The following is an 11,809-nucleotide window of genomic DNA, read 5'->3' as shown; positions in this document are numbered from 1 at the left end:
CCGCGACCCAGAACCCAGAAGCAGTTAAAGAAGAGATGGGACAGCCTGGAGCACATGAAAATAAAACACCATAAGCAAAGCCATCAATTCCGATACTGACTACCTCGTGAATTGCCCCGCCACACTACTAAACCTGCCCTTGAAAGGACGCCAATGGTTTGCACTTGACAAACCCACGGTCTTCCTCCAGCCCCCTTTCCCAGGCTCTCCGGAGACCACCCCGCCATACCTGGGTTCTCTCCTCCCTCGGCTTCCCTATTTCTCCCCCCTACCCCCAGCCCCAGGTGCTCGGCTCAGTATTAGTCTCCACCTCTTCTGCCCAGCTCCTGACGAGGCTGTCCCCCAAGTTTGGGCTTGGCTCTCCTATTGTTTCCTTTTAAATTCTTTCCCTTAGGGACCCTCGCTCGCCTGAAGCCCGCTGCCCTAACCTCTCTCCTGGACGTTACGGTGCTATGGCTCTAACTGCTGAACGACATTTTTATTTTTACATGAATATCCTGCTACTAGGACTTCAAACTCACATCTTAAACCAAAGTCACCTTCTCCTCCAAACTTGACTTCACTATTCTTTCAGTTGTGCCCCCCGACACACACCCCACAACCACAGACTGTTGGAGCGCCCCTCTGCACCCCCTCAACATCTTGCCCACACCTCAAAAAGCCCAGATTACCCCATTATAATCTCTGGTCCGTGGACATGTTTGTTTGCCTCTCCAAGTACAACAGATTATAACACTCCTTGAGGGGCAGGAATTGTATCTTAGTTGCCTATGTATTTCCAAGAACTGTTGAAGGTGCATAATACAATCTGTTAAAAGGAAAGCAATCAAGCTGGACCATCCGCCCCGGCCAAACTGGTCCATCTGGTGTCCACGTGACTGGCGTTTTCACAGACCCCACTTCCCAGAACAGTCCTGTGCCTGCCGCTGCACACTCGGAAAACCCTGCCCCTCCTTCACAGGGCTCAGCTGAAATTTCAGCTGCTTCACGGAACTTCGTCCCACGTGACCCGTTCCAATGCTCCTCACTCATCAGTCTCACAGCGGCAGTTCAGTGTCGGAAAACAGCCTCGCCTTTGAAGCTACACAGGCCTGATTCAAAACCAGGCTCTAGCATAAACTAGCTGGGTCACTGTGGGCAAATTCTTGAAGCTTTTTATTTTTTTTATTTTTTAAAGATTTTATTTATTTATTTTTAGGGAGAGAAGGGAGGGAGAAAGAGAGAGAAAGAGAAACATTAATGTGCGGTTGCTGGGGGCCGTGGCCTGCAACCCAGGCATGTGCCCTGACTGGGAATCGAACCCGTGATGCTTTGGTTCGCAGCCCGCGCTCAATCCACTGAGCTACACCAGCCAGGGCTCCTGAAGCTTTTTAAAGCTATAAAATGGGGTAAAGAATACCTGTCCTAGAGGATGTGGGGGAGGGGTAAAGGAGAGTAAACCACCTAAAACACAGTAGATGTTCAGAAAGGGTTAACTCCTCCCCCACCCCAGCCCCCCCGCCCCCCCCACCCCCGCTTCATTTGTCACTGTCATGGCACCCGCGGTGACGACACGGTGTCCTCTCTCCTCAGATCGCGACGACTCGTACCATCCTTCAGGGCAGGAGCTGAATCTTATCTACTTTTCTGTCTGCTCAGCACCCACCTACCGATGGGTCTCACATGGAGACATAATAAAAGCTGAGAACAATAAAATTACAGTCACGACAGAGTATGGCACTCAAGTGTAAACTGTGCCAAGACTGGAACTGACGGTCATAAATATTCACCCAGTGAGCTGAATTCCTGCACGGCATCTCCACTTTCCCTCGTGGCGAAGCTGATTTCCACACATGACAGTGCAAATAAAGACAATTTAATTTGTAGGGTGTACAGATTAGTAAGTAATCTTTGATGACATTAGAGATGGCTTAAATTAAATGTTACAGTCAGTTATTAGAAGAATCTATGCATGTTTCTGTTCCCATGCACTTTTATGCAATGGTTTCCTTTCATATAGTCTTCGATTTAATGTAATTATAACAGGTCTCTTCACACCACTTGTCACCTAACTGAAACTAGATCGAGATGGTTCTATTTTCCCACCAGGGGCAAGAAATTAAAGGCTAATACCAAACAATAACTGGTAAGTTCAAGACTCAAAACGTGTGATAATTACAGGGAAAATCTTTCAAAAACTCAAACTAAAATGTTTTCTTTGCAAAATGCTCCTGTTCATACCAAGCCTTTCAACACCCTCTGTGAACTTAGCAGAATATGGCTCCTCCCCATCCTGACTTCTCACGGCTTCGCTTCACTGCAGACTATCTGCACCAAGGATCAATTCCCACGGCTGGGTTTCGTTTCTCTGTCTAGCTACTGCCCCACTTGCGTGCGCGAACAGGTCGGAGGAGCTGCAATTTGTTGGGTAGGAACCTCCGCTCTGACAATCAACACTTCGTTCCCCTGCCAACCACGTTCCCTTTCCCCGCAGAAACTATCTCTAGCGCTTTCATAAGCTGGAATGTGCAGCTATAAATTTAACGTGTAACAGCAATGAGAAATAGAAGAGTGTGTGCCAAATACCATTCTTTCGAAACTGTCGCGCTTCCAAGCCGTTCTGCTGTGTTGTTTTGTTGTGCTGTGTAGTGTTGTGCTGTGTTCGTGGTAAGGAATGGAGGCATCAGTTCCATCAGATCCATCCACGGGAGCATGCGCACGCACACACACGCAGGTATAGCAGGAAAGAGCCAAAAGCCAGGCATCAGAAGACCAGGTTTCTAATCTCAGTCCAACCACCTATTCCAGATCTTTAGGCAGAATCATAACCTCTCTCAGCTTCACCTTCCTTGTCCATGGGCTACAGATAATAACCACCACCCCTATCTCAGCAGCTTATTTCAGAGATTATACAAACACAGCATCACAAATAGCACTGTGTAATTACAAAGTGTGTGTGAATGGATACATATACATAGCAATGCCATTGTCTATGGATAAATATAAAATAACTTTACACTGTGTATTAAAGTCCCAATTAAATACTTCACTAGACAAACTGTTATACCAAATTCTACACACCGTATACCCATAGAATTTTTTTTTTTTGAGAAACAGAATCTAGCTTGGAAACATGTGTTCACAGTCTAGTTCATAATTTTTGGAGAGAGTATCATTCTCTAATCTACATTAATATTCTTGTAAGCAAATTTTTTACTCACGATCATAACATACCTAAATTTTCCCTTTCAGTCAATCAAACTTAGTATAAGAAAGTACTGGAGGATGGTTCTTCATATCTTGTGCTAAGAATGTCTACCTTATGGTCTTAACAGTTGAAAATGGGTAATTTCATGATTTTAGTTTTTTAATGTTAAAAAGAGCAACACCATTAAATTAGAAGATTCCTAAATCATTATTCACTTCCAATTTCCTAGGTAAAATATCAATATATTTTCATTCACCCAAATAAAAGATTCCCTACATATGCACATGCATATTTCCTATTTCCTAAATTGTGCTTTTGTGGTTTTAACTTTTTATACGTGGCAACTTTTAAACATTAGTAAAATTGTTTAGCATATGTGTTTTATTTTCTTTTTAGTTGCTTACAGTTTTCTACAAGATCTCTTAAATTATAGCATGATTCTGGCAGGCTTTATGCTATTTGTTGTTCCAATTAATTAAAACTGTTTAAAACATGAATTTTAAAAACCTTATATTACCATAACTTTGCAGTTAAAATTCTTTTTCCAAACTTTGCAACCATGCTATACAACCTAAATCAGTGCTGAGCTCAAACTGGATTTTAACAGTTGCCCAATGTCCTTCAAAAGGTTACAAAGCATGTTTATCTGAACTACACCCATTTTCAGTTTCAACACAGCACGCCTCTCGTTTGTTCTCAAGACAAATTTAAAACCATACCTATTGGGATTGGTTATTACTGAAGATAATTTATGCAATCATCAGCCAAAGATGCTAAATTGGCAAAAAGAAAACTATGCAAGTAAGCAAACTCTACCACACGTGGGCCACACCTTCTCAGTATATAAAGGCCTGTCACTGTCCTTGGTGGCAGCAGCAGGCACTCCCTGGGCTAAACAGCATCACCATGTCTGTTCGGTACAGCTCAAGCAAACAGTACTCTTCCTCCCGCAGCGGAGGAGGAGGGGGTGGAGGAGGCGGCGGCGGCGGAGGATCCCTCAGGGTTTCGAGCAGCAGAAGCTCCCATGGTGGAGGCTATAGCTCAGGGGGGGGGTTCAGTGGTGGCTCTTTTAGCCGTGGGAGCTCCGGTGGAGGCTTTCTGTGCTCATCAGGCGGCTACGGAGGAGGAGGCGGAGGAGGAGGTGGTTTCGGTGGAGGTAGCTTTGGTGGAAGCTATGGAAGCAGCAGCTTTGGTGGGGGCTACGGAGGAGGCGGTTTTGGAGGCGGCGGCTTCGGAGGTGGGGGCTTCGGAGGTGGGGGCTTCGGCGGAGGCAGCTTTGGGGGCTTCGGCGGTGGCGGTGGTGGATTTGGAGGAGACGGTGGCCTTCTCTCCGGAAATGAGAAAGTAACCATGCAAAACCTGAACGACCGCCTGGCCTCCTACTTGGACAAAGTGCGGGCTCTTGAAGAATCCAACTACGAGCTAGAAGGCAAGATCAAGGAGTGGTACGAAAAGAACAGCAACACGGGCCAGCGCCAGCCTCGCAACTACGACAAATACTACCAGACCATCGAAGACCTTAAAAATCAGGTAAGGGGCGTTTTAAAGTCCAACTTGAAGCCTACTTTTCAACCGTGTGATCAATTTTAAATTAATTATGATGTAGCCGTTCGCTATGTTTGCCTGTGTTACTTTCTTGATTCCAAAAACAATACAGCCTCACCCAAGGTAAGTATTTGTGATGGTATGGTCACTCCAATCTTCATCCAATGCGTGTGTTAGGTGTCGTATAGGGTGGTGGGTTATTGAAAATTTTTTTGGTTTTAATTAGTGTATAATGAGTCCATAGTTAAAATACACTAGATCATTTACAAATATGAAAACTGAAAGAATTGTTAGATGAGTCCGAAGAAAATACTTTTCAGATTGATAACAGAAAAAGCACTCATTACCAACAATGCAAGAAACATTAACCCTCCAGCATGAAATGAGATATCGCTGGCCTCTAGGGATTTGTGAATTGTACCTACTGTGTGCCAGCTTAGCGTGTATTCATTTAGAGTGTATATTTGTAACACATCAAACCAAGTAAGGTATGGGTCAGTCAAAACTTGGCCGACCTACATGGAAATCACACAGTGTAAGAGGGGGGCATGCGTGCAGGAACACGGCTATAGAATTCCAAGCAGTTTTCAGAATGGGATGAAACAGAAATAGAAGAGTATAAACCCTTCAAGAAAACAAATGACCCAATTTAAGTGTACCGGTAAGCCTGTAATATTTCACATTTAAAATAAAAATTCTCTCCAAAATTGTGTAAGAGAACAACATAAAAGTGCAGTTCACCTATGCCGCTATAAAAGCCGTATTTGTATCTGATGTCTTTACCTCTTCCCGCAGATCCTGAATCTAACCACCGACAACGCCAATGTCCTGCTTCAGATCGACAACGCCAGGCTGGCAGCCGATGACTTCAGGCTGAAGTAAGCTAAGCAAATGGGTATAACGCTGTCACAACAAATACATGAGTTGTTTTTAACAATGACTTTGGATGTCCACAATAGCAATTACATTTTTCTCAATCCATTTAAAATTAAATAGCACTGGAGCTGTCAGAGAAATTTTCCATTTCAATATACCTTTCTGGGCAATAGTAAAAGAAGAAAATGCATTTTAAAGTAACTGCTAAGTTTCTGTGCATTAAACCACTATCCAGTATCCCTTTGTGAATTAATATGCAATAAATGTTGCCATGATATAAAGTCAACTTATATTTGCTTTTTAAATAGTCTCTGCCTTCATCTGGCGCACCTCCCTTCTGGGTTACAGCCAGTAACTGTGCTGTGCTTGTTTCAGGTACGAGAACGAGGTGGCCCTCCGCCAGAGTGTGGACGCCGACATCAACGGCCTGCGCAGGGTGTTGGATGAGCTGACCCTGACCAAGGCTGACCTGGAGATGCAGATCGAGAGCCTGACTGAGGAGCTGGCCTACCTGAAGAAGAATCATGACGAGGTGATGCAAAACATTAATATGTACTTTCCCCAGCCAAAAGACTGCTCAGTTTGGCCCCAGAGCAGTCATTGATGTTCTCTGTTCCTCAAACAGGAAATGAAAGACCTTCAAAATGTGTCCACTGGCGATGTGAATGTGGAAATGAACGCTGCCCCAGGCGTTGATCTGACCCAGCTTCTGAACAACATGAGAAACCAGTATGAGCAACTTGCTGAACAAAACCGCAAAGACGCAGAAGCCTGGTTCAATGAGAAGGTAAGCCACCTTCCTTTGGGGGAAGCCAACGAAAATTCAGTTATCATTGCAGATTTTCTCACCTTTCCCTTTTTTCCTCATACTCTAGAGCAAGGAACTGACTACGGAAATCGATAATAACATTGAACAAATGTCCAGCCAGAAGAATGAGATCACCGAACTGAGACGCAATGTTCAAGGTCTGGAGATCGAACTACAGTCCCAACTAGCCCTGGTACGTTAATAACTCTCTCACACAAAGTTTCATGCTCAGTAAGAATATGCAACAACAGAAAATGCAGAGTGAAGGTGAGAAAGGAGCAATAAAAATCCGAGCTCTTTGTTAATGGGAGAAAAGCATTACTGGCATCGATCTGAAAGTGCTGAAACTGAAGTTTGTTATTAAATGGAAAACACAAATTCTATTCCCTTTCTTTATGCTTCTATATGATGTCTTCAATTGCTAAATAAGATGCACTGTTCTCAGTTGAACAGGAAAGTTAAGCCACAATGTATTCTTTCCTCTTTACAGAAACAATCCCTGGAAGCCTCCTTGGCAGAAACAGAAGGTCGCTACTGTGTGCAGCTCTCCCAGATTCAGGGCCAGATCTCCTCTCTGGAGGAGCAGCTGCAGCAGATTCGAGCTGAAACCGAATGCCAGAACGCGGAATACCAGCAACTCCTGGACATTAAGATCCGACTGGAGACTGAAATTCAAACCTATCGCAGCCTGCTAGAAGGAGAAGGAGGGTAAGTTATACAATTTTTTTTAATTATCTGAACTGCTTTTATTCAATATTCCGAATCGCAAGGCTCTCCCATAGCCCAGGGAAGTGCCAGAGACTGGGAGAAAGGGGAGCGAAGGGAGGAAGCAGAGCACAGAAAAAAGGCGTATGCAACCAGCCCCCGTGTCTCACGAACTTGATTCTTAGGGCTGTGTGTACATCAAATTGTTTTTAATGAATGAGTTTTAAAATACATACTTGGCAGAGGTCCCCCCCCCCCAAGAAAACATTGTATTTCCTAAAGAACCAGTAAGCGGGAAAGCGACGCGCCCACTCCCCGGGTTACAGTTAAGTCAATGTGACATTTACCCCCTGCAGCGGCGGCGGCGGCGGCGGCGGCTACCGCGGCGGGCGCGGCGGAAGTTCCGGCGGTGGCTACGGCGGTAGTTCCGGCGGCGGCGGCGGCTACGGCGGCGGCAGTTCCGGCGGCGGCGGTTCCGGCGGTGGCTACGGCGGCAGTTCCGGCGGCGGCGGCGGCTACGGCGGCGGCAGTTCCGGCGGCGGCGGCGGCGGCTACGGCGGCGGCAGTTCCGGCGGCGGCGGCGGCGGCTACGGCGGCGGCAGTTCCGGAGGCGGCGGCGGCGGCTACGGCGGAAGTTCCGGCGGAGGAGGCCAGAAGTCCGGTTCCGGGTCCACTGGCGAGTCCTCAACTAAGGGACCAAGGTCAGCAGAAACTAGCTGGGGTAATTAGAATTAGTTTTAACTTTCTAAATAATTAAAACTTTAGGGTTCCTACGTGCATTTTTTAAACAATAAGTTATACTGAAGGGAAAATGGCATGGTCTAAAATGCTGTGTTTTAAACATTGCGGGGGAGGGGGAGTAAGCAACGTTAAAAAGTAAATTTTCTTTTTAAATTTAGTGTATTTTTCTTTTAGAAATTTTGCATGTTCATTAATGGGGACCCCCACAAATTGCTTAGTCTAAAGTCTTTTTTTTTCGTGATTTACATTCAGATACTAATAAAACCAGAGTGATCAAGACAATTCTTGAAGAAGTGGCACCTGATGGTAGAGTCCTTTCATCTGTGGTCGAGTCGGAAACCAAGAAACACTACTATTAAGCCACATCAAGAGGAAAGGCCATTTTGTACAGATGCATGAAAAACAAGGTCTCCAAGAAAACACTCCAGTCTTAATGGTCTCTGGAAATAGGCTCCCTCTTTGAAAATAAGGTGTCTAAAAAGGTGTTTTGTGGTTTCTGTATTTCTTCTTTTCACTTTACCAGAAAGTGTTCTTTAAGGGGGGGGAAAAAAGAAAAATTTCTATTCTCATGTACTAATGAATCAATAAACTTTCTTACTGATGCAAACTATCTTATTTGGTCAGAATTGCCTTTATTTAAATGAGATCTTTTAACTTGAAATATTAATTAACTATAGCATTTGAGGATGGATTTCTACAGACATTCCGAAAAGAGAGTTATTGTCGTTATGATTTGTCTGAATACATTTTTTAATCTTGTGGGAATGTTGGACCAGTATCTGCAGTCTTACTGAGTAAAAAGTCCACAAGTCACCAGGTTTATTCTTTCTTAAAGACACACAACATATAGAAAGCTCTGTCTTCAAATGATTTCGCTGTGGCTGGCGTAGCTCAGTGGATTGAGCATGGGCTGCGAACCAGGCATCGGAGGTTCGATTCCCAGTCAGGGCATGTGCCTAGGTTGCAGGCCATGGCCCCCAGCAACCGCACATTGATGTCTCTCTCTCTCTCTCTCTCTCTCTCTCTCTCTCTCCCTTCTCTAAAAATAAGTAAAATCTTAAAAAATAATAATAATAATTTCAAGTCTGGAAATTCTGAAATATCTCAACTAAGACCCCCAAAATAAAGTAAATTGGAAATTTCACATTTTCTGATTACCTGACTTCTCCCATTTACCTGCCCATATTTCCTTCCCATTACTATGTTACTTCTGCCCAATTGCTATACAGCTTAAGAGAGATTTCCAGTGTTCTCTATCTAGCACAGTGGAATCATATCAGAATCATGCGGTGTCCATCAGATGAACGGGAGAAGCACTCGCAAGCCATGGTGATGCCAGTTTAACCAAAGGGACACCTCCAGGTTTTAGCCTCTGCAACCATGCCCAGGGATCAGTACTAAAAATCTGGTACTTGTAGGGTCAACCCCATCAGCACATCCTTCAGCGGGTAAAAACCCAAATGACACTACTTCATACTCTGCTACTATATGGGGTGGGTCAGGGCTGGAGGTATTCTCTGCCCCTGAGGCTACCGTATGTTCCCTGATGTGTCCCGGGTCTAACAAGTGGCATTCTTCAACATCCTTCCCGATTTGAGCTGCAGTTTTCCCAAGGACCTGAGCCCTGGTCCCCAAGCCATTTACTGGGGACTCCCGCTAGGTAAACCCTACTCTCTGTACCCCAAATGGATGACTGCAGCCCTGTTTCCATGTGAATAAATTTCCCTAGAGTCAAGTTTCCATGACCTGCCTGGCACCAAATATTACCATAGTTCAGAGATTCTCCACGTTAGTCCAGATGTCCTATCATATATGTGCTGGCCACTCTTTGCAGGGGTGGGTGGGGGGAGCAGTCTTCCGAGGTTCACTATTGGAGCCCCACCCTGCCACCCGGTGAAGCCCTGAAGCACACCACCGGGCTTCGAACACCGGCTGTGTATATGCTGACTGCTGTTCAAGAACACTGCCTTTTAAAATACTTACTGTCCAACACAGTTAACCAAGTCCCTGGGACCCAGGGTATTGGGTCCCTTCTCCTTATTCTGAAGAGCTCAGTGTTAGGAAGCTTTGTCTCTCCTGCCCATTCATTCACAAACCAGAATCTCAGCAGGTCAGAGCTCTTTATCTGATTGGGTGGGGGAGCCAAACCTCCCTTCCTGAAAGGTCTGAGCGATGGTGGTCCTGTTGACTCAAGTTTTCCACTTTCCAGTATCTCCTTAAACAATGCTTTATAGTCACTTCTCTCTGATAAGGCACTACTTTCTTGGTTGATGTTCACTAAACTTACTGTGGTAGTTGTATTGCAACATGTGTATGTCAAATAATTATGCTGTATACCTCATATTTACACAGCGCTGTATATCAATTATATCTCAATAAAACTGACAAAAACTACTTTTTAAAACTACTTTTTTTTACTGGACTCCAAAACTACAGTTTAATAAAGGCAGTCAGTCTAAACAATTTGATTTAACAAGAACACTAGTATTATAGTAAAAAAAAAAACCTGTTAACTTTACTGGTCACTATTTCTATTACATAGATTTATCATATAGTTATTGATCAAAAAAAAAAAATCCTGTCACCCTGGCTGGTGTGGCTCAGTGGGTTGAGTGCTGGCTGTGAACGGAAAGGTCACTGGTTCAATGCCCAGTCAGGGCACATGCCTGGGTATCTGGCCAGGTCCCCAGTGGGGGGCACAAGAGACAACCGATTGTTTCTCTCCACATCAATGTCTCTCTCTCTTTCTCCTTCCCTTCCCCTCTTTCTAAAAACAAATAAATAAAATGTTTTTAAAAATCCTGTACATACCCGTGCAGATTTTACACCTGTTCCAGAGTCCTGCTGTTTAAGCAGGACAGTGTCCAATGGGACCGGCAGAGCCCATTTTTGGCGCTCGTGTGGAATCCTGCTAAACAGCAAAAGCTTGTTTGCCCAAAGACTCTGCCTTATGCTGCTACAGGCCTTCAAGCTTTGCACCTGACTTGGGTGTTCATGGTCACTTGATACTTTGGGGCGGAAAAGAAACTTTGTAATAGTCAACTTAGGGGAAATAGCTACAGTGAGGTTAACTAAACAAGACCCATCCAGCATTTACCATCTAGATTGCATCTTGAGAGCGGGAATTAGGGAACGAGCTCATTTTGTGGTTATAAGCAGGCATTTCAACGTGGTTATTCCCGAGCTTCAAAGCGAAGGTTCCGATCCATTTGAAGGTGAGCACTGCCCCCTGGTGGAAGTAGAAGGACAGGGGCAAGAGCAGTTAATGTGGGATTGCAGGCTGTGATGCTGACAGAGGAGTAACCACTCACCTTAACTTAGGCTTCTCTCCTTTTTTGAGACAAACGTTCTTTTGGGAATATTGTCTTCACACGTGCAGGGTGAAGGCACGTTACACCCATAACTTGTATTATTATTATTATTATTATTATTATTATTACTATTTACAGTTAATAATCAGGTACTGAAGAGATTTATCATTCCTTTTATAATAGTCCAATTCTTCAATATTTTGATTCAATAATTCAGTAACAATTAGAAGAATGATTTTACACTTTATGTGACACGTTAAGTACTGTTGACGACAACACTGAAAGTGGGCATTTGTATCAGCGTGGCTCATTTAGAACGTATCTCAACTGCGCTCGTGGTACCAGGATCTCAACGCTATCTTCACACGTCACGCCACGTCTTTACCTGGCATGTGCCCGGTGACTCTGAGCAACTGGTTTGAGGTTTCTGGGTCCCAGCTGCCTCACCTGCCAAATAAAGGGGCGAGACTAGGCAATATCTAAAGCTCTTTGCAGCGAAGAAAGATCGTACAACTTTGCCCGGAAGCAGCATGTAAAGGCCACGTGACTGCTGGTGACAAGTAGCAGCTGACCAGGCTTCAGGCTGCTGGTGCCAGCACAGTTCCAGGAGATGCCCAGCCTGTGCTGGCGACAAAA

The 11,809-nt window shown here is 44.7% G+C and overlaps 1 protein-coding gene across 6 annotated transcripts; it reads left to right on the top strand.

Annotated features, from left to right (window-relative positions):
• Nucleotides 1–3,897: 3,897 nt before the first annotated feature.
• On the top strand, nt 3,898–8,472 carry KRT10 (keratin 10). Of its 6 annotated transcripts, none has more exons than XM_036033879.1 (9): nt 3,899–4,717; nt 5,528–5,610; nt 5,984–6,140; nt 6,234–6,395; nt 6,484–6,609; nt 6,907–7,124; nt 7,547–7,587; nt 7,768–7,822; nt 8,115–8,472. In XM_036033879.1, the coding sequence occupies exons 1-9, from the start codon at nt 3,983–3,985 to the stop codon at nt 8,119–8,121; spliced, it is 1,584 nt and encodes a 527-aa protein (XP_035889772.1). In that variant the 5' UTR covers nt 3,899–3,982; the 3' UTR covers nt 8,122–8,472. The 6 variants fall into 6 exon arrangements, with proteins under 6 accessions (XP_035889774.1, XP_035889772.1, XP_035889773.1 ...); XM_036033880.1 differs by having other exon boundaries at nt 7,547–7,590; nt 7,771–7,822; XM_036033878.1 differs by having other exon boundaries at nt 3,902–4,717; nt 7,768–7,842.
• The last annotated feature ends 3,337 nt before the right edge of the window (nt 8,473–11,809 follow it).

Source organism: Phyllostomus discolor, chromosome 8 (genome assembly GCF_004126475.2).
Source record: "Phyllostomus discolor isolate MPI-MPIP mPhyDis1 chromosome 8, mPhyDis1.pri.v3, whole genome shotgun sequence".
Lineage (NCBI taxonomy): Eukaryota > Metazoa > Chordata > Mammalia > Chiroptera > Phyllostomidae > Phyllostomus > Phyllostomus discolor.
The sequence above is the reverse complement of the archived record's forward strand: the minus strand, read 5'-3'. Positions and strand labels throughout refer to the sequence as shown.

Bases quoted from the DNA above. Each gene is read 5' to 3' on its own strand.
- KRT10 (XM_036033876.1), top strand. From the start codon at position 3,983: ATGCAAGTAAGCAAACTCTACCACACGTGGGCCACACCTTCTCAGTAT. The intron at 6,141-6,233 runs GTGATGCAAAAC...TTCCTCAAACAG, and splicing joins TGAAGAAGAATCATGACGAG to GAAATGAAAGACCTTCAAAA. The intron at 6,610-6,906 runs GTACGTTAATAA...TCCTCTTTACAG, and splicing joins TACAGTCCCAACTAGCCCTG to AAACAATCCCTGGAAGCCTC.